The sequence below is a fragment of the Erythrolamprus reginae genome, chromosome 2 (assembly GCF_031021105.1).
Source record: "Erythrolamprus reginae isolate rEryReg1 chromosome 2, rEryReg1.hap1, whole genome shotgun sequence".
NCBI lineage: Eukaryota > Metazoa > Chordata > Lepidosauria > Squamata > Dipsadidae > Erythrolamprus > Erythrolamprus reginae.
Genome location: NC_091951.1, coordinates 249,555,214 through 249,582,861, shown reverse-complemented (window position 1 = coordinate 249,582,861; position 27,648 = coordinate 249,555,214). Strand labels below are relative to the sequence as shown.

At 37.2% G+C, this 27,648-nt stretch overlaps 1 protein-coding gene and 2 long non-coding RNA genes across 3 annotated transcripts in view; 1 reads left to right on the top strand and 2 right to left on the bottom strand.

Annotated features, from left to right (window-relative positions):
• SVEP1 (sushi, von Willebrand factor type A, EGF and pentraxin domain containing 1) overlaps window positions 1-25,881 on the top strand; it is a 145,319-nt gene extending 119,438 nt beyond the window's left edge. The window contains exons 41-48 of the mRNA XM_070742445.1: window positions 977-1,040; window positions 3,367-3,540; window positions 11,161-11,337; window positions 13,217-13,387; window positions 17,024-17,119; window positions 19,299-19,394; window positions 20,676-20,769; window positions 22,491-25,881. Coding sequence (XP_070598546.1) covers window positions 977-1,040; window positions 3,367-3,540; window positions 11,161-11,337; window positions 13,217-13,387; window positions 17,024-17,119; window positions 19,299-19,394; window positions 20,676-20,769; window positions 22,491-22,521 — 903 coding nt within the window. The 3' untranslated portion in view covers window positions 22,522-25,881. The remainder of the gene's footprint in view (window positions 1-976; window positions 1,041-3,366; window positions 3,541-11,160; window positions 11,338-13,216; window positions 13,388-17,023; window positions 17,120-19,298; window positions 19,395-20,675; window positions 20,770-22,490) is intronic.
• Window positions 491-16,476, bottom strand: LOC139162267 (uncharacterized). Its single transcript, XR_011558288.1, has 3 exons — window positions 16,403-16,476; window positions 5,388-5,483; window positions 491-993 (listed from the first exon to the last, which is right to left on the bottom strand). It is a non-coding gene; the product is annotated as an uncharacterized lncRNA (long non-coding RNA).
• LOC139162266 (uncharacterized) overlaps window positions 25,417-27,648 on the bottom strand; it is a 60,721-nt gene continuing 58,489 nt past the window's right edge. The window contains exon 3 of the long non-coding RNA XR_011558287.1: window positions 25,417-25,673. This is a non-coding gene — a long non-coding RNA (uncharacterized lncRNA). The remainder of the gene's footprint in view (window positions 25,674-27,648) is intronic.

Sequence of the window (27,648 nt, the reverse complement as noted above, 5' to 3'; positions counted from 1 at the left end):
TTAATCTCCATTTTTTATCTCTTTTAGATGCACAATGATTTAATTTAATAAAACAAATCCATTAAAATTAAGGAAGGACCAAAACCTGGCAGCACGATGAAAAATAAAGCCCTGGGAGGCAGTAAAGCGAGATGCATGGATGAAAGATCAATTTTTTTACCAAAAGAAAGCAACAACCCGGTGTTACTTTCATGCTGCATACTTGTCTGAATGGTGTTATGTCAGGATTATTGCATACAAATCCACCAATTAGTTAATTCTGTCACAGCAGCAGCTGTTGCATGGTGGCTTTCAGTATGAGCAGTGGTGGTTATCAAATTCTTGGCATTTCAACATCTAAAAATTAAAACATGTTTAAAAATAGCATACTAGAAATAGGAAAGAGTTACATTTCATTTGGAAATTTGTCACATATACCTGTGGTCATCCAGCCCTTTTTTCAACAAAAGAAATTAAGAAAATACCATAGGAAGAATGAAGATCAGGTTTATCTCAAGGAAATTGTATTTCTCACACATGCAAATGAAATTCCATCATTTATTACAATGTTTTGCTCACATTTCTAATTAAGAACCAGCAAAGTGGCGGGGTGGGGGGAGAACCGCAGTAATAAAATTATCATTGCATTATAGTGGGGATTTTTAAAAGTTATATAACAATGGACATTGTTTTCTTCCAACGCAAATGAAAGACCCTACCCCCAATGCTTCAATAAAGCGACAAAGGTTTAGGTTGTATTTATCCATTAAGTCTGTTTTTTATTTATTATGATGGATTCGGAAGAGAAAAGATCAAGTTACTGCTAAATAACAGCTGAAAGAAAAATGGATATCCTATTATCAAATGTTGGCTTCTCTTCTTCATTAAATGATGCAGAATGTAAAGCAAAGGCATATCTGTTTTTTAAAGATTGTGAGAATATGACAATATGATGGATATATCATGGTGTTTTCTGAACCATTCTCTTGTCTGATAGGGTGATGCAAAACACACCTGTCAAGGAGATAAATTATGGAGTGGAGTAACACCAGTATGTAAAAGTAAGCAATGAATTCATTTATTTCCTCCCAGGCTTAGATTGAATGTGAGTTAAAGAAAGATAGAAAGACATTTTGTTGATTTTCCCTGTGGAAGCTAAACAATGTTTAACAATATTTAAAATATCACTTATTTATACGAGAATAATGTAATAATAATAACACTAGACAGATAAAAATGCCAAATCAAGTCTAAACATTTGGCTCACTGTGCAGTAAATTCTAAATAATAATAGAGGAGAAAGAGCTAGAGATAGAGAAAAAAAAATACAAAGACTTGCAAATAGAAGTGGCAAAATGTTTGCCTGTGGCAAAGAAGCAATGGCCATAGCAGTTAGATTTATACTCCATTTCATAGTGCTCTCTATGCAGTTTACACAGTCAGCATATTGCCCCAATAATCTGGGTCCTCATTTTATCAGCCTCAGAAGAATGGAAGGTTGTGTCAACCTTGAGCCGGTCAGGATCAAACTCCAGATTGTGGGCAGAGTTTGCCTGCAATATTGCATTCTAACCACTCCGCCAATAGGAAAGCAAAAAATAGCACCAATAGGTCCTATTGAACAAGGACATACATTTGGAAAGAGTTCTATTATACTGTCCCCTTGTTTAGTAACCGTTCAAATTTACAACAGCAGTGCCCTTCACAACCAGTATCTGTTACTGATGATTACAGTGAGTCGCCCCGAGTCTTCGGAGAAGGGCGGCATACAAATCTAATAAATAATAATAGTAGTAGTAGTAATAATAATAATAATAATAATACAGTGACCTGCAGTCAAGTGATTACAATTTGCAGGCTTCATAAATAGATTCCAATTAATAGAATCAATGAAGAAAATGGCAGTGCAATTGTAAATCAAGGTTATGTCTTGCTTAATGACTTGGAATGACTCACTGAACAACCAAATGGAAAGTGACATTGTGAGTTCACAGTCATGCAGTATCTCACTTAATGACTGCATCACTTAGCAATGGAGTGCGGTTCCCAATTGTAATTGTTAAGCCAGGACTACCTGTAGACATCTGCAAAACCCTTTTGGATGAATCTGTCACAATCCCATTCTCGGCAGAAAAATACCCGAAATACCCTGTGGTTTCCACAAACCAATAGAAAATGGATTTGTTGTTGGCAAAGACTTTTTACTTGAAAATGAAGTTCTCTATAGTTATAATCGGGGATATGAGTTACAAGGGCCAACTCCAAGGATTAAGGGGTTTTAATTTGCTTTTAGTATTGGATTATTATTGTATACTGTCTATGATTGCTGTTAGCCGCCCCGAGTTTTCGGAGAGGGGTAGCATATAAATCCAATAAAACTTGAAACTGGATCTGTCATGTTAACAAGAAGTGGATGCCATTAGCTCCGACATGTGTGAGTAACAGCAGTGGGTTGCTCTCAGTTCGGCCTGGTTCTGTGAATTGGTAATGGTGGCAGCAAGAGGCTCCACCCAACAGCCCCGGACTGTGCATGGAAGCATCAAGCGTGCATGCACTCCCAGAGCATTCCAGTAGGGCTGCGAATGGCTGCCCTTTACTGGTGAAGATGATTATGGGGCTTTCTTTGGGGCTTGTGGTTCTTCTAGATTTGTTGCGGCTGGAATCTATTCTGAGCCAATTTGCTAAATTTAATACACCACCTCTTACTCCAACTTCAAGATATGTGTAGTAATTCCCCAGAATTCATAAGTCCCCAGAATTCCACATCAAAAGTAGTTGTAGGTCTTTAAATCCTTTTTAGACAATGAAAATTCATCCAGAGGATTCTCCAATTACACATAGCCCTTGACTTAAGAATCACAATTTCAGTTGCTGAGTGAGATGTTTTGTTAAGTGAATTCTGCCCCATTTTACAATCTTTCCTGCCACAGTTGTTATTTATCACTGCTGTTGTTAAGTTAAAAGAATAAACAATATAATTCTTTATTAGCCAAGGAATTTGTCTTTGGTGCATATGCTCTCAATGTACATAAAAGAAAATATAGATTTGTCAAGAATCACCAGGTACAACACTGATGATAAGGTTGTTACGTGAATCTGGCTTCCCCATTGACTTTGCTTGTCAGAGGGTCGCCAAAGATGATCCATGTAACTGGAACACTGCAATCATCATAAATATGAGTAAGTTGCCAAGCATCTGAATTTTAATCATGTGACCATGTGGGGATTCTACAAAGTTTGGAAGTGTGAGAAATGATCATAATTCACTTTTTTTTACCGTTTTTGTAACTTCAAACATTTACTAAACTATTACAAGTCGAGGACTACCTGTATTATTATTGATCGAATAGAGAAGAGATATCTTAACTATCATACCATGCATTTTAGAAACCAGATGTGAAGATCCAGGATTGATTGAGAATGGAAACGTCGTCTCTGAAAATAATACTGTTGGTAGCAGAACTGCATATTACTGCAATAGGGGTTATAGTTTGGAAGGCGAACCGATTGTAGAATGCACAGAAGCGGGAACATGGAGCCACCCAACACCTTCATGTAAACGTATGTTATTTTTTAAAACATCCAAAAACTGAGTTCTGGATATTATTTTTCCCCAAAATATTCAAATTCATGAGGTAGATCTGTTTGAATTTAAGAAGTCGGAAAAATAGCCTTTGGAATATATAGTACATTATAACCATTATTTTTTTATATTTTTTTGGATGTTTTTAGTAATTATACAGATAATCCATGAGTTAAAACAACAATGGACCCCCATGACTTTGAGTTGTCTTTTGCATTCCCATTTTGGTAATCTCAGCATTATTCTCTTCCACGCTCCCACTTCCATGCTTCCAAACTCTGTTATGTTCTGATAAAATATTTTAAGTTCTTCTTTTCTCATAATCTTCTAAATGTTTTATCTATTTAAACTTTTATCTGTATCATTCCTGAAATATAATTTATTAATATCTCAGTCCATTTACCAACAACTCTTTTAAGATAAGAAAAAGTTATAGCTGATTTAGCCATTTTTAACGTATTTCTGCCTTGTGGTTTAGCTCCCTCTAGTGTCCATTTGCAACCTTCATCAAACCTCAGTTCTATGGATTTAATTCATTTCAGTCATTTGCCACCAAGTACGGTATGTTATTTAATGATGTAGTTTTTCAAATTTTAGAGCAAAAATAATCAATATTCCAAATCTTTCAGTCATTTGCCACCAAGTACGGTATGTTATTTAATGATGTAGTTTTTCAAATTTTAGAGCAAAAATAATCGATATTCCAAATCTTTCAGGTCTCCCATTTAAAACTGTCTTAAATCAAATTCCTACACTGGTTCTCTCCTTGATTAGTTCCCAGCAATGGAAATTAGCAACCTACAACTAAGGAGAAATATAATTAATCAATGAATGACTTGAAGTTGTGGGTATTCCATCAGTGGAGGTTTTTAAGAAGAGATTGGACAGCCATATTTGTCTGAAATGGTATAAGTTTCCTGCTTGATGGGGGTTGGGGTTGGACTAAAGCAGTGGTCCCGAACCCCAGGCCATGGTCCAGTATCAGGCTGCAACCCATTGAGAACTGGGCCATGCAAACCGTAGGAGAACACCCGAACCTTAATTTGCACATGCGCTGGAGTAGGTTGAGAGCACAAACCCATCGCCTCCCCCACTGCCCCTAAGCTCACCGCGCGCTACCATGCAGCCAAAATGTTAGGGACCACTGGACTAGACAATTTCCAAGGTTCCTTCCAACTCTGTTATTCTGATTCTATAGTCTAAAAAAAAAATCCTTTTTTAATTTCTGCCAATTAATATATTATTTTAAGTTATTATGCCTTTGTTTAAATTTTCTTAAACCCAAAGAAGGTAAAACTCACCAGCTGCCATATTAATCTTACTGTTCAAAGCTCTCTAATATCCATCCACTGATTAAATTGAACATTTCCGAATGTCATTAAAAAATGAGCTTAGCTGGCTTCATATCCTTATTAAAGACCCCAAGGCTCTAGCAACTCCCTCAGCTCCTGGTGCTCAATCCCACAGGAGACTATAAAACAATGGATTTATGATCTCCTCGCAAGGAGCTGTCATTCAGAGCAATAGTAGTATTTCCCATTCTGTCCTCCTTCAGGGAGTACCTAAGGATGATTCTACTCATCAGTCACAGCATTTATCCTCTATTGGTTTTAATGACCAAAATAACTTTTACTGAATAATTTGCTAGCATGTCATCTATCTATTTTTAAAGGAAAACTCAGATCGAGAATCCCAAACGTGTAGAAAAAAACTTTCTTCAGCCTAGTATGTCAGAATTATAAGAAGATGCAAAAGTGTTGCCCTGGATTGCTTAGGAGAGCCATTATGAAAGTAAATATAATATTGTTAAATGAGAGATACGTACGCTCTTCGCAGAGGCGCCCCATCCAACCTTCAAGACAGGAACAAACATTTGGCCTCTCACAAACACCACCGTTCTGACATGGGAATCGGCAAACAGCTAAGACAGGGCAACAAAACCGAGTTAGAACAGGAAATTATAAAACAAAAGATATTCATCAGAAAAGCAAACACTAGTACCTGGTAAGCTGATAAGGAAAGAAATAAAACATGTATTGATTATAAGGAAAGCATCTGATATAGTATTATAGAATTACCAGGGAAAAAATCCCTTAGCTAATGTTACTTCAGCTATATGATTATGTAGTGTCAAACTAGGTTGTCCTCAGAAGGCAGATTTCCCTTTACATATTTCTGAGGTTTAATTTTTTAAAAAATTGTATCAGGGATGTCAAATTTGTATAACTATCAATTCTTAGACTATCACTTGTAAAGGAATTATTATTTCTATTTCCGTAGAAGGCCATACTGCTGACTGGCCATAGGATAATTGTCTACAGCGACCGATAAGGTCCCACAGAGTTGGCCTTCTCCGGGTCCCGTTGACTAAACAATGTCGTTTGGCGGGCCCCAGGGGAAGAGCCTTCTCTGTGGTGGCCCCGGCCCTCTGGAACCAACTCCCCCCAGAGATTAGAACTGCCCCCACCCTCCCTGTCTTTCGTAAACTACTCAAGACTCATTTATACTGCCAGGCATGGGGGAGTTGAGATGGCTCTTTTCCCTAGGCCAGAGGTCCCCAACCTTTTTTGCACCAGGGACCGGCTTTAAGCTAGACCAGTTTTCCATGGCCCGGTGGGGGGGGGGGAGCTAGCTGTCAGCGGCGCCGTAAAAGGGTCGATCAAGAGAGGAATGGGTGAATGAATGGACGGAGGGTGGGAAGGAAGGAAGGAAAGAGGGAAGGGACAGGAACAAAAGAAGGGTGCAAAGGAAGCAAGGAAAGGTGTGAAAGGGGAGAGTAAGAGAGGAAGGAGTGAAAGAAGGGAATGAGGGAGGAAAGAAGGGAGGAAGGAAAAGGAAAGCAAGAAATGGAGGGAGGAAAGGAAGGAAAGAAAGAAAGAAAGAAAGGGGGAAGGGACAGGAACAGAGGAAGGAAGCAAGGAAACTTATGAAAGGGGAGAGTAAGAGAGGAAGGTAGGAAGGAGAAAGAAAAGAAGAAATAGAGGAAGGGAAGGTAAAAGAGAGAAAGAAAAAGAGCAAGAAAGAAAGCAAGAAAGAGAAAGAAAGAAAGGCAACTTCAAAGAAAGGCTCACTGAGCATCTCTCACTCTCTCTCTCTCTTTCTATCCCTCTTTCTTTCTTTCTCTTCCTTTCTCTCTCTCCTCTTCCTTTATCTCCTCTCTCTCTCCCTCTCTCTTTCTCTCCCCCCTCTCTCCCCCTTTCCCTCTCTCCCTCTCTTGCTATCTCTCCCCCCTCTCCCTCTCTCTTTCTCCCTCTCCCTCTCTTTCTCTCTCCCCCCTCTCTCTTTCTCTCTCTCTCCCCCTCTTTCTCTCTCTTCTTCTCACTTTCTCTCTCTTGTTTTCTTTCTGTCTCTTTTGCTTTCTCTCTCTCTCACTCTTTCTTGTTTTCTTTCTCACGCTCTTTCTCTCTCTTGTTCTCTCTCTTGCTATCTCTTTCTCTCCCCCCCTTTCTCACTCTCTCTTTCTCACTTTCTCTCTATCTTGCTGTCTGTTGCTCTCACTCACTCTCGTTCTCTCTCCGTTCTTCTCAGCGATCACGCGCGCACGCCCTGCCCGCCTCACCTTTGCGAGAGCACTTTCGCCCCGGGCTCTCAGCAAGGGGGTTTGCAGGAGAGGCGGGGCCGGCGAAGGTGATATTGAATGTCGGGGGAGAACGGGCGGTTGCGCGCGCTCCCTATCCCCCTGCTAGCCCACTCGGAATATTCAAAATAAGAAAAGCCTTCGCCGGCAAAGGTTTTTCTTATTTTGAATATTCCGAGTGGGCTGGCAGGGAGATAGGGAGCGCGTGCAACCGCCCGTTCTCCCCCGACATTCAATATCACCTTCGCCGGCCTCCGCTGAGGAAAGCCTTTGCCGGCATTTCCTCTCGGCGTCAAGGAGGCGCAGCGGCGGGCGGAGAGAGGGAAGGGGGGGCAGCGGCGTCCCTCCTGGCCTTGGCGGGCCGCCCAACCCTCCCCACCTCCTGCAAACGCGGCGGGCGGCGGGGGGAGAGCGAGGAGCCGGTTCCGGCGGGTGCGGGGCTTGGCTGGCTGGCGGAGGGAGCGCCGCTGGTGGTACGGAAAGGCCGAGGGGGCCCTGGCGCCGCGGACCGGCTGAAAAGCCCCAACGGCCCGGTCCCGGTCCGCGGACCGGCGGTTGGGGACCTCTGCCCTAGGCCATTATAAGTTATGCATGGTATGTTTGTGTGTATGTTTGGTTTTATAATAGGGGTTTTTAGTTGTTTTTTATTATTGGATTCTACATGTTATGTTTATTATTGTTAGCCGCCCCGAGTCTGCGGAGAGGGGCGGCATACAAATCCAATAAATTATTATTATTATTATTATTATTATTATTATTATTATTATTATTATTATTATTATTATTCTGTGCATCCTACATATTTAGAATTTTCAACCATATTTCTAAAATATTTATTTCACTTTTGAGAAGAGCAAAGTGTTTGCTATATAACAACATTTGCTGTAAATGCCTTAATTGACCTCGAGGTGGCAGCAAAGATACAGTCAGATTGTGCAACCAAGCAATGCATGATGTAATCCTTTTTCCTGTCAGACACATTTCAACAGTTGAAAACAACATTAGAGGAGGAAATGGAAATAATTTTTATCCAATATTTCTAATCAAAAATTCAGCTTCTGAGTTTTGTTCAGAAACCTCAGATGCGTGGGTGCAAGCATCTAATCACATTTGTGACCTTGGCAGAATACAAATAAGCATAAGGCAAACCAACAGCATTTTTAAAAAATCTTTAAAATAATCCTTTGAAAGATCTGAGTAAAAAAATTAAACTATTTTTTCCCAATTAGAATGAGAGGGAACATAATCTCACTGATACTGGGGGTGGGGGGACTCAGACTTTTTTATTTGTGTTCAAATATTATTTAAATTGCTGGAATTAAATATCAAGCTCTGGACAGTTTACAGTCTCTTAAGTATTTTCAAAAAATAATGTCAACTTGCCTTTATATTTTAATTATTTTAGAGGTTTTCTGCTGCCTTATGTAAGAGAGGTAATATACTGTATCTATTGAGAGCTTTTCAGTGCTTTTATCCCATTTATGGAATCCCTCTTTCAGTTGATTAATTGGCTTGATTTGTATATAGCCATAATTTTCAAGGATTTTCAGTGGTCAACAACAGTGTTTAAAAATCCAGTAAGTATAGATCAGTAAGAATCTGCAAATGCCAATTATCCCCAAATGTTCTTCAGAAAAGCATTTTAATAGCTTCTGGAAAGCAAAGAAATAAAAATACTGTATAGAAAAGAAATATGACCTTCCCCTTCATCATAACAAAAATAAACAATTTTAGTAACTTATCACCCTCTCTTAAAATATACCCCATTATCTCTTCTTCCCATATCTTATCTGTTAACAAATCCATAAAGCATTTCATCATTTTAGCATTAAATCATTTTAGTCCTGATCTCAGCAAAGGTCCATAGAGTGTTAACAGAAATAATATCATATCTATTTTAACCTTGATCAGGTAAACCAAGTTACCATACATGCAAATAAAATCCAGATTTAATAAGGATAAGCAAACACCAGGTATAGCAAATTCCACCCAAACTCTGGACAAGATCTTAACAGGATATGAGGGAAAACAGATAACTAAATTATATCAGATTTTACTAGAGCAGGAGAACAAAAAAGAGATGATTAAAAATCCAATGGTAGCCTGGGAGAAAAACATACAAAGAGAAATTCATATAGCAGAATGGGGGAAAACATGGAATGCAATAACTAAAATCACTTTATCATCAGCCTATAAAGAAAACTATTACAAATTGTTTTACAGGTGGTACTTACCACCGGCGAGATTAGCCAAAATTTACCCAGCACTACAAAACATATGCTGGAAATGTAATAAAGAAAAAGGTACTTTCTTCCATATGTGGTGGTCCTGCCCTAAAATTCAAAAAACCTGGGAAACAATTCACAAATGGTTAAAGGAAATTACAAAGGAGGAAATAGAATACTCTCCCGAGGGCATGCTTCTCGGAATTTGGAAAAGATCATACTCTAAACAAACTCTGTTCTTATTGACTCACATAAACACAGCGACAAGAATCGCCATAGCGCAAACATGGAGGAATGATCAGACTCCCAATGTAAATTTAATAATAGACAAGATATATACATGTGCAGAAATGGACGAGATGACAAACCTACTTAAGGGAAACAGAATTAACGAATCCAAACATATGTGGAGCAATTGGCACGAATGGATTCAAAAGAAAATATTTATATAACTTTTTACAAAATAGCAGTACAAACCCCAAAAAATTAAAAATACCATCTGAATGTTCTTATCTTGTTTGATATTGCATAGTATTAAGACAATATTATTTATATAACAACTGTAACAGGTTAAAAAAAAAAAGCTGGATAAGATCTGTAAATTGAATAAACAACTTGTGATATATGTATCTATAAAACAATAAAAAGATTTGGGGGGGGGGAGTAAACCAAGTTTATATTCCTTCCTTTTATTTCTAATAATCTTGATCTTATAATACATCAAATAATGTCCTAGAATTGATTTTTTTTCCAATTTTTCTTTATTCCCTCTCACAAAAATCTTCAAAGCTTTAATAAACTTCTTTTCTAAACACAATATTAAAAGTATCCAGGTCACTCTCTTGGTATATTATTTATATATCCCTTTTAATTAAGAGATCAACCCGTTTCTTTTGTATGTCCAGTGTAACATCTGTCTCCATTTTTGTAGCCTGTCATCTTTAAATCAACTTTCAGATTAATTTCAATTATGTCAGCTAAAACCTGTTCTTCTTCCATAGAATCTTTTACACAGTTTTTCTATAGATGCACCAAATCTTCTGGTTCCATTGTTCAAAAATATTCTTCCAATGTTAAAACATTTTGCTTCATTCTTTATTAATGAGTCAAGTTTGAATATTCTTCTTTAATTGTAATTTTTATTTCCTTAGTTTTTTTCCTAAGGTTCAATTTTTGGTCTTGTCTTATTGTGTATTTAATAAAATAATTCAAACAAGGAAGGATTCTTTATAAATCAGAATCTTGTTTCAAATTTATGAGGAGCCCTAATCCATTTGTAACTTTCTAAAATCAAAGTTTCAATCACTTTTAATTAAACTTATTGTTTGGAGGAGGGATATAGGGTGAAGCAGGAAGATATACTCCTCAAAAAAACAAGGGGAACACTCAACTAACATATCCTAGATCTGAATGAATGAAATATTCTCATTGAATACTTTGTTCTGTACAAAGTTGAATGTGCACAACAGCATGTGAAATTGATTGTCAATCAGTGTTGCTTCCTAAGTGGACAGTTTGATTTCACAGAAGTTTGATTTACTTGGAGTTATATTGTATTGTTTAAGTGTTCTGTTTATTTTTTTGAGCAGTATATATTTTTTCCTCTCTTTTGGAAGTTTATAGTCTTATTGTTCTGATAAGGAAAGACAGGAAGAAAATTGTGTACATTGAATAATGAGTAAATTTCCCAGAACCAAGAGAAGGAATGGAAATTTGTAAGTAAATAAGGACAGTCGAGATGTACTTGGTAATCCTTTAAAATCTTATCTTTTCCCCCTTTTCTTTGCTTTAAACAGCAAATCCATGCCCTGTACCTATTATAATCCCAGAAAATGCCATCCTCTCGGAAACAACTTTTTATGTTGGGCAAGAGGTATTTATCAAATGCAGAGAAGGCTATCAACTTCAAGGACAATCTGTAATTAGCTGTAATCATGATGAGGCTTGGACTCCAACCAGAGCTAAATGTGAAAGTAAGTAATTAATGAAAAATGGGTTTCGTTTTGCTGTTTTGTTTAAACTCATTTTTTTTCTCATCTGACTCTTCAGGAAAGCTACGAAACAAAAGCAAGAAATAAGAGATTTTGTAAGTGGACATAGAGTGATACCTCATCTTACAAACGTCTCGTCATACAAACTTTTCAAGATACAAACCCGGGATTTAAGATTTTTTTGCCTCTTCTTACAAACTATTTTCACCTTACAAACCCACCGCCGCCGCTGGGATGCCCCGTCTCCGGACTTCCATTGCCAGCGAAGCACCCGTTTTTGCGCTGCTGGGATTCAACTGAGGCTCCCCTCCATGGGAAACCCGGACTTCCGTGTTTTTGTGATGCTGCAGGGGAATCCCAGCAGCGCAAAAACGGGTGCTTCGCTGGCAATGGAAGTCCGGAGGTGGGGTTTCCCAGCAAGGGGAGCCTCAGTGAAATCGCAGCATCGCAAAAACACAGAGGTCCGGAAGTGGGGTTTCGAGGACTTCGGTGTTTTTGCGATGCTGCGATTTCACTGATGCTTCCTTCACTGGGAAACCCCACCTCCGGACTTCTGTTGCCAGCGAAGCGCTCGTTTTTGCGATGCTGAGATTCCCCTGCAGCATCGCAAAAACACGGAAGTCCAGAGGTGGGGTTTCCCATAGAGGGGAGCCTCATGGGAATCCCAGCAGTGCAAAAACGGGCACTTCGGCTGGCAAAAGGGGTGAATTTTGGGCTTGCACGCATTAATCGCTTTTCCATTGATTCCTATGGGAAACATTGTTTCGTCTTACAAACTTTTCACCTTAAGAACCTCGTCCCGGAACCAATTAAGTTTGTAAGACAAGGTATCACTGTATATTTGTTTCTATATTTATTCTGTGAGCCGCCCCGAGTTTTCGGAGAAGGGCGGCATACAAATCTAATTGATGATGATGATGATGATATTCATTCAGACATATTGAAATGCAACTTTCATACATGAAACTGAATTACTAAATAAATCCAAGCAAAGGCTGGACAGCCATCAGTTGGAGATGCCTTAAAAACTTTTAGGCTAACAAGAAAAAAAATCCTTGAGGACAAGAGGGTCATCCTCCAGCTAAAAATGTTCAATCAAATCAGATGGCATTGCTGCTGCTATAATCTTTCCTCACAAATTCTTAGCACAAAACAATTTAAAGTAGAAATACAACTGTCCCTTTCTTGAAGGTGAATGGTATATATTTCAGGTAATAGTAAAATATTCCCTTGCTCCAATATACCAGCTGATATTAACAGAAGATTATACATAGCCATGCTCACATATCTAGATATTGGAGTTTATCTGCAGCTATCTGGCAGACAGAGAGACTGCCACAGTTCAGTTTTGCAGTTATTTGTTGTCTGTGATGTCTTATGCACTATATGGAGTTGTAAGGCACCTAACCATTACAAATTCTTTGTTGCCAGGAAATGACATGTACCTAAAATAAGAACCTATTTTTTTTAGAAATTTTAACATAAAGTTAGGAAGAAATATAGAAAATATCAGTCCTTTTGAATTAATAATTGATATAACAGAATTACATCACTCAGGGGAGGATCTAGAAGGAAGAGGGGAAATAGATTGAGAAAGGAGGAGGAGGAGAAGAGGAGAAGATAGAAAGGGGGAGAGAAGGTGTGAGAACGTACTGAGGGAGAGGGAGATGGGAGTGAAGACCATGAAGACTGAAGGATAATAGGAATTTAAAATTGTATTAAATTAAGGTTGGCTTGGATATATGTTTATATGATAATGTGAACTAAAGGTATATGTATTAGAATGATATAATTGATATAAATGTGGAGAAAAAAATAAGAAAGATTTAAACACAAATTATTTGTTGCCATTTCTATTAAGGGATCTCTTGTGGGCCGCCTGCCCATGTAGAACATGCTTTGGTACGTGGAACATTTTATCAATATGGAGATATGGTGACTTATTCGTGCTACAGTGGATACATGTTAGAGGGCTCCCTTCGAAGTGTCTGCTTAGAGAACGGAACCTGGGCAGGAACACCATCTTGCAAAGGTAAATTAGCTATTTCAACAACAACTATGCAAAAGCATTGTTCAATACAAGGCTAATGGTATCAGAAATTGGCCAAAGTTGGCATTCAGTATGAAAGAAACAACACGTAACGCTATGTATGTTTTTGATGCCCTGAACCACCTGCCAGAAAATAACTTATTTTGAACTCTTGTATGTATGTGTTTGTGTGTGTGTTTCCTTTCCTTCAAAATATATTATTGTATGTCATTATTATTTTTAAATAGTTATTGAGCAAATGCCAACATCTAGTAAACCTATTAAAATTAAAGAAAAGAAAGTGAGAAAGAAAGAAAAAGATAGATACAGTAGATGATGGATGATACATAGATAATAAATAGATGGAGAAAGAAAGAAAAAGGAAGGAAAGGAAAGAAGGAAGGAAGGAAAGAAAGAAAGGAAAGAGAAAAAGAAAAGAGAAAGAAAGAAAGAGAAAAGAGAAGAAAAGAAAGAAAAAGATGGAGGAAGAAAGAAAAGGAAGAGAAAAGAAAAATTAAAGGAAGAAGAAAAACAGACAGGCAGGTGAGCAGGCAGGCAGATTAAATGTGAGCTCTGGATTAAAACTCTACTTACCAACATCTCATTAAGCACAACCCCCAATTTGATATGACACTGTTGTGCTAGCTAGTCTACTGCTTCACTTTTGCTTACTATAATTAGGGAGTAACAACATACAACAAGCTGAAGCCACTTCCAATCTTCAGGTAGCTATTATAAAAAAGAGCTTATTGTATAATATAAAATAAAGCTTGTAATACATACAAATTTGAAACACCTGACAATTATGACCCAGTTTTATATTATGTCATTTTGGGGGACTGCCATAGTACCCCTATTTCTTGTTGCTACAAATGTTCTGGATTTAGAAAGCTTTTTCTAAATGGAACAGTTTTCCAAATCTATTTTCCCTTTGCTTCCTGTTTTTAATATTGGTAGATTTATGAATATTGTGCCACATATTCTACTTCTACACCTAAAGGGTTATAAATTCAGGACAAAGAGATGCAACATTCATTTTAGCATCTTAAAGAGCTGACTTAAAAAGAAATTTACAGAGTGCATTGTAGTATGAATTTTGTGAACTGGACCTCCTTCATAAGATATTTAGGCTTATAATTTTTTATACCCTAATAAGTGTTTTAGACTTTAATACACTACAAGATTCACAGTTGTGTTTGGTGCAATTAGCAGAACCAACAGTTTGTTTGCAGATGCCTTTTCTGATCTCAAAAAAAGGGAAGACTGTCAATCACTGTTTGTCTTTCAACAGTGTTTTTTCTACCCCATAACGTTTGACTGCCTACAGAGGTTACATGACCTTCTTTTCTCCTTCTCACCCGCATAGAATTATATAATTCTTATAGGGCAAAAGGTATTGGACTTGCCAGAAACATTCTGTACTTATTAACACTGCACACACCTCAAAGCTGTTTCAGAGGAAGTGCTTCAGGCATCCCATGAGGCCAGCATTTATGTGTTTTCTTTACAACATAATTACTTTTTCAGGTGGTATGTATGAGTTTTAAAAAATAATATTGCTACTTTTAAGAACGTGACTCTTAAAATAACATCATCTTTTCCCCCAAAACCTGAAAACCTTGGTTGTCTTCCTGAATAGTAGAGAAAAACTGATCATATGTGCCCAAAAACTGTTCCAAGCAATTTGGGAAGTAGGTATAGTCCATATTTAGCACCCACAGCATGCAAATTTCAGTTCTATTATAGAAAAAAGAAATATTCTTACTTTTTGTTTTCAGAACGTGGGTAGATTTCAAGTTGGTAGAGCAAACTGTTTGTGACAAAATAAACTGGGCAAATGACAGACAGAACATACTAATGCTGTAATGATTATTTTATTTGTTTGTTTGTTTATTTGTCCAATACACAAATACATAGGAAGAAAAATAGACATGTGATAATATAAATGAGGGTGGGAGTGAACTTAGAGGAGAGGATATATGAAAGGAAGAGAATATATAAAATAGGTGGAAGAGAGGAAAGACAATTGGACAGGGGACGAAAGGCACATCAATGCACTTATGTATGCCCCTTACTGGCCTCTTAGGAACCTGGAGAGGTCAATCGTGGAGAGTCTAAGGGAGAAGTGTTGGGGGTTAGAGGTTGACACAATTGAGTCCGGTAATGAGTTCCACGCTTCGATAACTCAATTTATGTGATATATATACTACCATCAAATAAGAATTGTAATTGCATAGTAGTATTACTATATGTATGTCATTTTGGCCTCATCTTGGTGTGCTGTGCATGTCACTGTCCACAATCTATACAATTTCCTCTTGGATGAAAAAAGCTTCATTGAATTTAACATTAATAGGACTTAGTTCCAAATAATATCGAATATGTAATTAATCTATTCCCAAATGGCATAGGTTTACACAATGACAACAGTAATATAAATGTGAAGTCTTTATATTGTTTGTAGAGTGTCTTCAGGTGTCTTATGGATTATTTATCATTAGCAAACACTATTGAGCAAAAGAAGTTTAATTTAAATAATAACTATTTGTGTAGTATAGTTTTCATTCTCATCTTCCTGCCTCAAAGCGGGTGGCCGAAAAAGACAGAAGTATCAGAAATGGCCTGTATTTTCCCGATTGATCTCATAATGGACTTCTCCTTACTCATTTTTAAAAGTGTGTTATAAATAATGTAGGCTTATTGACTAACAAAAGACTTCCAGCATTTTGCTTTGAAGGGCCTACATCAGAGGCAGCATGAAAGCAGACCATGTAAATCTTTAGTATGAGCAATATTAGCAGATGTCCTGGGTTTGCAAAACTAATACGCTCTCAACCAATTCCAGATATATCATTAAAGAGTTTTACATAATTATAAGCATAGATTTTGTTTTCAAGCCTTGTAATCCAGAACTGTTTCTCAGTAAAAACAGTGCACCAGATTCAGGCTTTTGTTCATCCCATTATAGAATTTGTTCAGTGGATCCACAATTAGATATTGCACACAACAAACAATTACCTCCTTGGCTACGTGGGGTAGCTTAACATGGAGCCCAGACGCCTCCCAGCTGGCAGAAAAGTGCTTGTGGGCAGCAGAGGATGGACGCAGGGATGCCTGTAAAAGGGTTAAAGGTGGAGATTTATTACCAAAAACATTTCTATTGGGGATATGAATATTTTGGCAGAAGGGCAAGGGGCAGTCGATTCCTTGGACTCCCACATCCAGATTGATATAGACTAGGGATGTCAAACTCATGGGTTGGATTCGTCACATGCTGGCCGTATCCACCTCTGGTTTAGCGAAGAGGAAGTAGCGATAGGTCACGTGACCACGTGACCCCGCAAGTTTGACATCCCTGATATAGACAATTTTTTAAAAAAATTAAACTTCAGAAATATGTAAAGGGAAATCTGTCTTCTGAGGACAATCTAGTTTGACACTACATAATCAAATAGCTGAAGTAACATTAGCTAAGGGATTTTTCTCCTGGTAATTGTAAAATACTATACCAGATGCTTTCCTTATAACCAGTAAATGTTTTATTTCTTTCCTTATCAACTTACTAGTGTTTGCTTTTCTGATGAATAACTTTTGTTTTATAACTTCCTGTTCTAACTCGGTTTTGTTGCCCTGTCTTAGCTGTTTGCCGGTTCCCATGTCAGAACGGTGGTGTTTGTGAGAGGCCAAATGTTTGTTCCTGTCTTGAGGGTTGGATGGGGCGCCTCTGCGAAGAACGTACGTATCTCTCATTTAACAATATTATATTTACTTTCACAATGGCTCTCCTAAGCAATCCAGGGCAACACTTTTGCATCTTCTTATAATTCTGACATACTAGGCTGAAGAAAGTTTTTTTCTACACGTTTGGGATTCTCGATCTGAGTTTTCCTTTAAAAATAGAAAGATGACATGCTAGCAAATTATTCAGTAAAAGTTATTTTGGTCATTAAAACCAATAGAGGGTTGATTCTGCTTAGATTGTGTATGATGAGATCATTTTAAGACTAGTACCAGGGGTGAAGTTCACAAGTTCTGACAGGTTCTGGAGAACCAGTGGTGGAAATTTTGAGTACTTCAGAGAACCACCAAATACCACCTCTGACAGGCCCCAGGAAATGGGGATTTTGCAATATCCCTGGAGTGGGGTGTGAATTGGGATTTTGCAGTATCCTTCCCCTGCCCCACCCACCAAGCCACGCCTAATGAACCAGTAGGCAATTTTTTTGAATTTCACCCCTGACTTGTATTTATAAATGTGCCTGTGATTGGAATGCAAACAATATCAATAAAGAATCAGTCATTATTAACTGCTATTTTGTAAGTCTCCAGCTTTAATCAACTGCTCACTTCCATGCTATTTAGTAGGGACAGATAAATAATAGAAAAAGATACACAAAGATGCAACTGGACTTCATTTTTCCTTGAAGATATTTTGCTTCTGATCCAAGAAGCTTTTTCAAGTTCTGACCTCTTTACCATTGTTTGTAATCCTCAGAAATTTCATTTGGAGATTATATACAATATGGTAGTCTAAAACATACAGTCAAAACCATTCTTTCCCCTCCCACTGTGACCACATTCAAAAATATAAAGAGCATCTGCTCCACGTTCTCATTTGCTAGTATTTTTGCAGCCAGCTGAACTATTATACACAAAATGTAAAGGGGTTGAAAAATGTAAACCTGAATTTACAGGAAGACTTGCTAGCATGCACTAAGAATTTCAGCCACAAAGACAAAGGAAGATAACATGTTCCTCATTGTTATTTATTTTTATTATGATCTTTAACAGTTCTGTTAGTGATACATTAGAAATGCAGTATGTCATATTATCTTTTATCCAGAATAATGGGACATCTCTTTGGTAGAATACATTAGAAGAAGGAAAACAGGGTGAACTTTAAGGAAAACATTTTTTATATTATTAGACCTAACTTGAAACTCTCATTATACATGTTAATTTGTAGATCATACAAATTTTAAGGTGGACTGCTTTCCAATCAATGTGGTCAGGAACATATTGTTATCTTATTATCAAATTTTAAAATCTTGTATTTTCCAGGGTGACAGAATATTGATTAATAATCTGAAGCTTAATTGAAATGTTTATAAAAGTAGTCATTGTGCTGAAGAAAACTGAAGATTTATTTATAAACTTAGTATATATTACACCCAGGCTGTACTTTCTTTCTCACCCACACAAAACCCTCTAATTTATAATTTTCAGAATCAGGATGTATCTTGAGTTCCATTTTGAAAGGTGTTACTTTAAAAATAGAATGAAGAAGAAATACATTGTTAACAAACAGAAATAAGAGCATTGTTCTAATAAAAATGTGAAGATTTATGCTTTGAATACTGAGTTTCTGTGAGTGTGATACTGCAGAGAGGGGCGGCATACAAATCTAAATAATAAATTGATCAAAATCAAAGAACCTTTTTTCCTTAATTTCTTTTTCTTTTGTAACACTTGCACCTAAAATCTATTCTGAAGTGATTAGAAATATGAAGAATTTTATGAAATTAAGAAGATTTGTGGCATGCTAACAGTCATAATTAGAAGACAAATTATACAAGTTTGAAGAACTGCAAATTGTGAATATTTTATATACTTAGAATGATGGTACAGGGAAGATTACAATAAATGCTCTGAATGATAATTTATGGAAATTATTGTACTATCTCAAAGACCAATTAATTTATTTTATGTGATAATAAATGTATCCATTTTTATGATGCTAGGAGGCTCTTTGTGATATTTTTAATAAAGACCAACATGGCTAAACCTTTGGAAAATGATTGGGGGGAGGGGGTTAGTTGTTCTAGTTTCGTGTGAAATAGAACCAATGTTGTTTATTTGAATGAAACCTTTTTTTTTCATCTTCCTACTCCCACTCCTTTTTTTTTTCCTTCAGCCATCTGCATCCTGCATTGTCTGAATGGAGGTCGATGCGTGGCCCCTTACCAATGTGATTGCCCAACTGGATGGACTGGCTCACGCTGCCATCAGGGTAAGCACATTTAATTCAGAATCTCCTACAATCTCCGGTGCGTCTTATATTCTGAAAAATACGGTAAGTGGGCAGATGATTCTTTGAAATCAATGATTTAGGAGAAATTTTGAAATCTTTCTCTTAATAAGCTCTCTGGTACAAAATGTGATTATTTTCAAAACCACAAATCACTCACAGGAACATCTCCGTAGCCAAAGAGGCCAAGCAATATGCATTTTCCAATCAGTAGCTATTCAGAAATATTATTTCAGTCCTAACTAGTTGAACCCAAAAAAGGCACTTAATAGTACCATGGTGTCATGCAGACCACGTTTTACTACATATGTAACTTTTTCTATTTCTAAAGCCAAATAATACTATCTGTCATAAAATTTCCATGTGTGCCTACAATATTTATTTTAAATAGGACATACGTGTTATCAAATTGTTTTTCAGATATTTGAAAAGAAAATACAAGGGGTTTTAAACTGGAAAGTTATGAAGAATTAGAATCTTTTAAAAATACATGCGGTAGCTATGTGCAATTTTTGCAAAGGTAATTTGTCCAGTAAAGACAGTATGACATATTTTTCTCTTTTTTCTTAACGTTCATCATGTTATTCAGCTCTATTTGCATATGAAAATTTACCTCTAGTCTATTCATTTTGTATACCTTCTTTCAAATGAATTGCTTAAATACATTGTGTACTAGTAGTACCTTTTGCTATTTTGATTCATTAGGTGAACACAAACATCTATTATTTATTTGTTTGATTTGATTTGATTTGATTTGATTTGATTTGATTTGATTTGTATGCTGCCCCTCTCCGAAGACTCGGGGCGGCTAACAACAGTAATAAAAACAGCATATAACAATCCAATATTAAAACAGTTAAAAACCCTTATTATAAAACCAAACATACATACAGACATACCATGCATAAAATTGTAAAGGCCTAGGGGGAAAGAGTATCTCAGTTCCCCCATGCCTGGCGGCAGAGGAGATTTTAAGAAGCTTACGAAAGGCAAGAAGGGTGGGGGCAGTTCTAATCTCTGGGGGGAGTTGGTTCCAGAGGGCCGGGGCCGCCACAGAGAAGGCTCTTCCCCTGGGTCCCGCCAAGCGACATTGTTTAGTTGACGGGACCCGGAGAAGACCCACTCTGTGGGACCTAACTGGTTGCTGGAATTCGTGCTATTTTAGTATTACTAGGTACTATTTATATAAACAGTAAAAAATGTGATCCCAAATACCCTAATTTACATTAAATGGTAATGCCTCTGTATGATTTTCCAATGCAGCTGTTTGTCACTCTCCATGCTTAAATGGTGGGAAATGCATACGACCAAACCGATGCCATTGTACTTCACCATGGACTGGACATGACTGCTCTAGGTATACTTGTCATTTTCTTGTGAGATGTATAATTCACTTTTTTTGGTCTCTTTCAATCTGTCATGCAGGCCAGTTTGTAATTTCTTACTTGAACATTAATTATAGAGAATTAGTTAGCAGTAGAATATCTGGGATTCATAAGAAAATTGGTTGGCTTGAGGAAAGCCTTGAAACCAAAATGCAGAGTAACTTAATTCAAGGTATTTTCCTGAACTGTTGGTAGTATCCATTGAAGGGCTACCAAAATTTTTACTACCACACTGTGGGTGTGGCTTATGCAGGATGACCTGTATTTTCTTTCAACATCTTTCAGTGCAAATTGGGAGCTCTAGGGTGGAGCTCCATTTTTGCTACCCCACTGCATTCCCCGCCCCCCATCCGGGCATCAGCCCACCCCTGGAAGTACCTCACTTCAACCCATGTTATTACTGTAATTCCAAAATTGAGTCCATGCTAGCCTCACTCCAATTTACATTTACAGGTTTCTCATGTTGTTTATATATATGACAGCCAATTTATATATACTTTATAATACAGTCAATTAAAGCCAGAGCTCTGCTCTATTCAGTATTCACTTTGAATAGAACATCTGTTGGAACTAGTGGAGAATGTGCTGAGCCGCCTCTTAGTAGGAAGAGATTTTCCCTTAAAATGAGGTACAGCGTTCAATGCTCCTACAGAGTTTCAATCATTGCCTAAATGGAAGAATGAAATGAATGGAAGGGCAGAGGAAGGAAAGACTTTTTTTTGGGGGGGGGGGGGGGGGGGTACATTTTTTTTAATTTTTCTCTCAACATACATTCAAACAATACAATGTACCATCTAATTTTCCCTGAATAAAATGTGGTATTTTGTCAGTAACTAATATCAATCATCAAAAAAGTTGCAAAAGTTTTTTTTCTAATGTTGTCATCCAGGTACATACTTTTCTTTTAATTAAATTCCCTTCTTAATGTTCCTTCAAAAAGTATACCACCAATTATATTTCTAAGTTATTAATCATTATGCCAAAGTGCTTCCTTCTTTATATATTTTTCTATAAATATTTTTATACAGTTTTCTATACACACCAATAAAACCTTGTATTGCCAATCAGATGTTAACAAAAGAAAATTAAAAACAAAACATAAACATGTATGAATTTCAGACTTCTTCCCTCCCTCTAAATAGTACATTCCCATTTTGTTTTTTTATGTTAAAATAAGGTATGTGCAGTGTGCAGAGGGATTTGTTCATAGTTTTTTTTATAGTCCGGCCCTCCAACAGTCTGAGGGACAGTGAACTGGCCCCCCGTGTAAAAAGTTTGGGGACCCCTGATTTAGGCCATGGTTGACCCAAAGGTGCTTTTCCAAAAGGCAATTGGAATTCCTTGGTTTTTTCCCTTGAAAACATTTTGCTTCTCATCCAAGGATCTTCTTCAGCTGTTACTTTAGTTCATTTCTTCGGAAGTGAAGACGTTTCTTGGATTAAAAGCAAAAGGTTTTCAAGGAAAAAAACAAGAAAGTCTAGTTGCCTTTTGGAAAAGCACCTTTGGGAACTCCTGTTTCTGTCTGGGTTTCTTCACAAATATTGTGATATAAATGCGCAAAAGGTGTACAGACTTTGCCATGTTATAGTAGAATCCCCCTTAGGCAACGAAACAGATTTCTCTTTGCCTTTCATAATCCGCCAAGAATAACGAACTCTTTCCCCCTCTTTTCTTTGCTTGTCTACTAATCTAGGAAACGGAAATCTGGATTCCACCACTTTTAATTTAAGAGCAAAAACTATGAAGACTCTGATTCCAATCCAGTGGATTTGGTACTACAGTCACTGTAAAATCAAATATAGTGGATTTTTTAAAAACAGTTTTGAATTTAATTATTATTGTTATATTTTTCTTAAACATTTAATTTTGAATGGAAGCATCTGTATGGGTTATTTTTTCTCTTGCAGAAAGATACATGCTAAAAATGTTGCTGCTGTCAAACACACAAATGTACAAATTTTGTTCACTGAAAGAGAAAACCTTCCAGTCTTTCATATTATGGGTGCAAAACTCTTATGTTTAAGTTGTATTCCATGGCCAAAAAGATGCTTGCATAAGGGATGAAACTTAATTAAACTCATATTTCCTTTCCCCCTCCCACCTCATGTAAGTGATGTAACATAAGTGGAAATGTAAGTGAATGCATTAGACTTAAAAACTACGATCTCTCGGTCTTAAGTCGAACCTTCTTATACTTGGTCTCTTCTCGGTTATTGGATCTACTACTGAAAGCAATTCAGAAATAGAGAGAGGAAAGATAAGACGTGGAAAAGGGAAAATTCAGTCTTCATCATGATCTTTTTATATTCTAAAAAGAAATCCTTTGTAAATAAATGTTAGATTTGGTTTTGGTGTAAGACCCCTCCTGCAAACCATTTGTCTATTTCATTATAATACAATAGTTGCAAGATGGACAATATTTAATTACTGTTGTTTGTTGGAACAAATTTGAATCTAGAGCTTCAAACATTCCAAATGGTTTGAAGTTGGTAAATAAGAATGTTCTGTTTTCAAAATAAATATGAATATATGCAGGCCACCAACCCCATCACTCATGCTAGGAAAATACTTCAGGTATTTTACCATGGCTTGGAAGACTGTTCCTTGAGTGGGCTATCTGTTAAGGAAAAAGAATGGTGAAGGGAATTGATATGTCAATAGTAACTCAACTGCTTACAAAAATGTGTTGCTGGCTGCTAAAATCAAGCCTGTTTTCTGGGAAAGTACTTGTTATTTTATCATGGATAAATATTTAAAATATATATGGATTTGGTGAATGATTAGCACTTAGTTCAAAATAAGTAAAATTGTCTTTCCCATGAAAAGAAGTAAAAATTAGATTTCGTGTTTTTGATACTATTTGCTAGAATTCAACTTTTGTCAAAATAGGACAAGTAGTCCCGAGTTTCCATTGAAATTAATAAGTAGCTGTTAACTTATCATGGATTTAAAATATAAAACTTTTAAAATAACATTCCTCAACATATTCGCTTCTCAGAAAAAGAACTGCTGAGTCCCAATTGAAAAGGCAGCATGGTATCTACAGTATCTACAGTAATACAAAAAGGCTATGGTTAAATACTGTAATAATTATATCCAGAGACATCCGTCAGAATAATTGAGTTACTGCTAAGGTGAAAAGTAGGAAGTACAACTAATGTGTTTGTTCCTTACTGCATTACTTTCCTGTAAGACAGTACATACATATTGCAATGGATGCATCTATATTAGCCCTTTTTTCACAAGTGGAATCTTTTATATTCGAAGCAATTCTCCTTATCGTTCCCTGCTTGATTATAGCAATTTTATTTTGGGCTTCAGATCAGTAAGCGAAAACTAAAGGGTGGATATAACATTAAATATGTATATGGAAATAGCATTATTAATTTTCTGTGGGGGGAAGTATCCTGAGAGGTTTGGTAATGACAGTATCTGAAATAATAGGTTTGGAAAGATAGTATCTTTTTCCTTGTTTTTTTCCCCTCTCCTTGTATTGCATTATTTGCTATAATGCCCTTGCTGGTTTCTTTTTATTTAGCATAGAAGTCTCTAACTAATAGAGATAAGACACTCCAAATTAGCAATCTACCTCCAAAGAGTAGCTATACTTGGCTTAAGAACCCAGAGTGTATCAACGAGATGCATAAAACAGGGCAAAAATAAATATTATGAACATATTAATACAAAGCATATGTAGCCTCCAGTAAAAGACATACATATATCAGATACTGTGGGGCCTTGTGGTTTGAGTGATATGAATAGTAGATTGCATACATATTGAGTTTTTGGGAGCCACAATCCCTGTTTATATTGTTCAGATTGCACACTTTTCTATTGTTTCGTAAATACAACAAACTGAAACATCTGCAGATCTTTACAGATGAGGAAACACATGTGATTAATTCATATCTGTAGTATACTACATATATTTATAAATACTATGCCACCCTATTATAATTTGTTCTATGGACAGGGGCTAGCCCAGTGTGTAGATTCAACGCTGTAATTCCACTTCCAGTTTATTGAGGAAGCTGCATTACAGTATAGAAGTGAGTAATTGTAGCTTGTATGGTCATGCTATTTATCCATGTCTTTTCCTTCTTGGGCATGCTTTACATATGTTTATAATTTTACACTCAAGTTCTTGCAAAGGATTTTTGGTCATTTAGAAGGAATAAGCAGACCTATTTTTTTTTCTTCTAAGCATTTTCCATTAAAAGGAACATTGAAATATATATTCGCAAAACCTCTAAGAGACATCAATTTGCTTGTTAGCACAATAGCAATTAGTAAATAAACCCATCTTCTCTAATAAGAAATTGGGTTGTTTTTTCCCATTCACTCTAAGAGCATCTATTACTAAAACTTATTCAAGCTCTTCCAGAAAGTATAGCAATAACATTTTCAGTGGCTGGCTTTCCTTCCTAATGATCTTTTAAGAGGCTTCCAATTCTACATTAGTTTTTAATACATGCAGCCCATGCTAAGAAATCCATTTCACCAGCCCTACACTGGGGGGGGGGGGGGGGGATAGATCTTAAGTTAAGTATGTATAAGATTTCAGTTATAACACAATCTTCATGAAATGTTCATAAACTCTGAAATAAATTAACCGTCCTTGTGTTATCTTTTTATTTGTAATATTCTTTCTTTTCCTATTTATTCACACACACTGAATATGAATGGTTGTACTTTGAGCCAAAATGTTTGTCTGGCAAATGATAGAAGATAATATACAGTAATAAAACAAGATTGCTTATTGTCAGTACTAGCAGTTCATACATTTTTCCCATTTATTTGGATAAATATAGAAGGTGCAAAATCTGACCCAAAAAGGATGCACAAGATGTAGCTCTGCTGACAGGAAGTGTGATGCCTGAAAGGAAAAAGACGGAGAGTCAAAATTAGGTTGTTGTTCTTATTATTACATCTGTAGAAGAATCATCTTTGCTCTTTTTAAAAACTACGGTTTAAACCCATAAAATATATTGTAATTTATGTTACCACCTGTCTTGTGTTTCAACCATTTCTATGTGATGCACTTTACATTGTAAATAAAGTTGCACCCCATTTAGTACCTATAATCTAATTTGTGTTTCTTCTTTGGGTAGGTAATTTCTGCTACTAGGATAAAAAGCTTATTTGGTAGCATGGGAGAACTTTCCTAATCCTCCATCTTAGCTGCTGCTGCTGCTGTTAGAACTGAGCAAAGCTTCACAGGAGTGCTTTGAAGCAACCTTCAAAGAGTAAGAGCTGGGTGTCAGTGGGGTAAGAAGTCCATAGCTTTTCCCAAAATAATCAATCTATGCAGTCTGCCCCTCCTTCACAAGAGACCAACGCCCGTTTGTTTGTTTGTTTGTTTGTTTGTTTGTTTGTTTTTTGTTTGTTGAACAAGTATAGGATAGTAATTTGTATAAGCTTAACATAAGTAGAAAGTAATGATAAAAAAAGACTGCAGACAGGGACGGTAGGCACAATGAAGTGCTTATGCTCGCCCCTTACAAACCTGTTAGAAAAGGGGAGAGGTCAACTGTAGACAATCTAGGGTTAAAGATTTTACATCAGGAGAATCCAAGAAAGAACCGTTCTGTCTGAATTTACCCATACATATATGTTTCTCATTTGAAAATACTATAGAACAGTGACAGCGAACCTATGGTATGCATGCCACTGGTGGCACATGGAGCCATATCTGTTGGCATACGAGCCGTTGCCCTTAGCTATGTGTGTGCCGGCCACATGATTTTTGGTTCACACAGAGGCTCTGGGAGGGCATTTTTGACTTCCAGAGAGCCTCCAGGGGGATGGGGGAGGGTGTTTTTACCCTCCCCTGGCTCCAGGGAAGCCTTTGTAGTCTGGGGAGGGCAAAACACGAGCCTACTGGGCCCATCAGAAGTTGGGAACTAGGCCATTTCCGGCCTCCAGAGGTCCTCCGGGGGGCATGGGAAGCTGTTTTTGCCCTCCCTAGGCATTGAATTATTGGTTTGAGCACTGGCGCTTGCACGATAACACGCACGCATGCTCTTTCGGCACCTGAGGGAAAAAAGGTTCACCATCACTGCTATAGAATGTTTGCCACAATTTATGCTTTGTTCCTTTAACTTTCTTCTTAATAAATCTTGCTGATCAGAGACAGGAGGAGGAGGACTTGTTCTTGGGATTAACCACTTCCAGTCCAAGATGCTACCAGAAGCTCTACACAAAAACTGCTGTGTGGACAATACTGCTCCTTCTCCCCCCACCCACCACCCCAATATTCAAAAGTAAAGCATCCAAGTGGCTTCAATGGGCATTCCTTTAAGGCAGTGGTTCTCAACCTTTCTAATGCCCAGACCACTTAATATAGTTCCTCATGTTGTGGTGACCCCCAACCATAGGTCTAGCACCAATTCTCCCAACAAGGCTTTAAGCTGATTGGCAGGAAGGTCAGAGGGACACCCCCACTGTAAATGCCTGATTGGTTGGATTGTAAAAATATGTTCCAAGGAGTCAGAATAGAAGCTTTAGTTCCTAACACCATGGGAAATTTGTCTTTTCCCACGGTCTTAGGTGACCCCTGTGAAACGGTCGTTTGACCCCCAAAGGGCTCCCAACCTCCAGGTTGAGAACCACTGTTTTAAGGTTTTTGCCTGGTGGTTCTACTAATTGAAAATCTTCTACAAATGCCCTGTGCTTCCCTCAGATACTGAACCCACCAAACCCGAGCCTTGATTTGACTCAGAGCATCTTGTAGAAGAGACAACAAGTCATTACCAGGACTTGAAAGAGCAAGATGAATCACCATGTTTCCATGGGGAAAAACACCTTGTTGGTCCTGAGCCATTTTGTACAGGCCTGGGCATTGCTGTTTA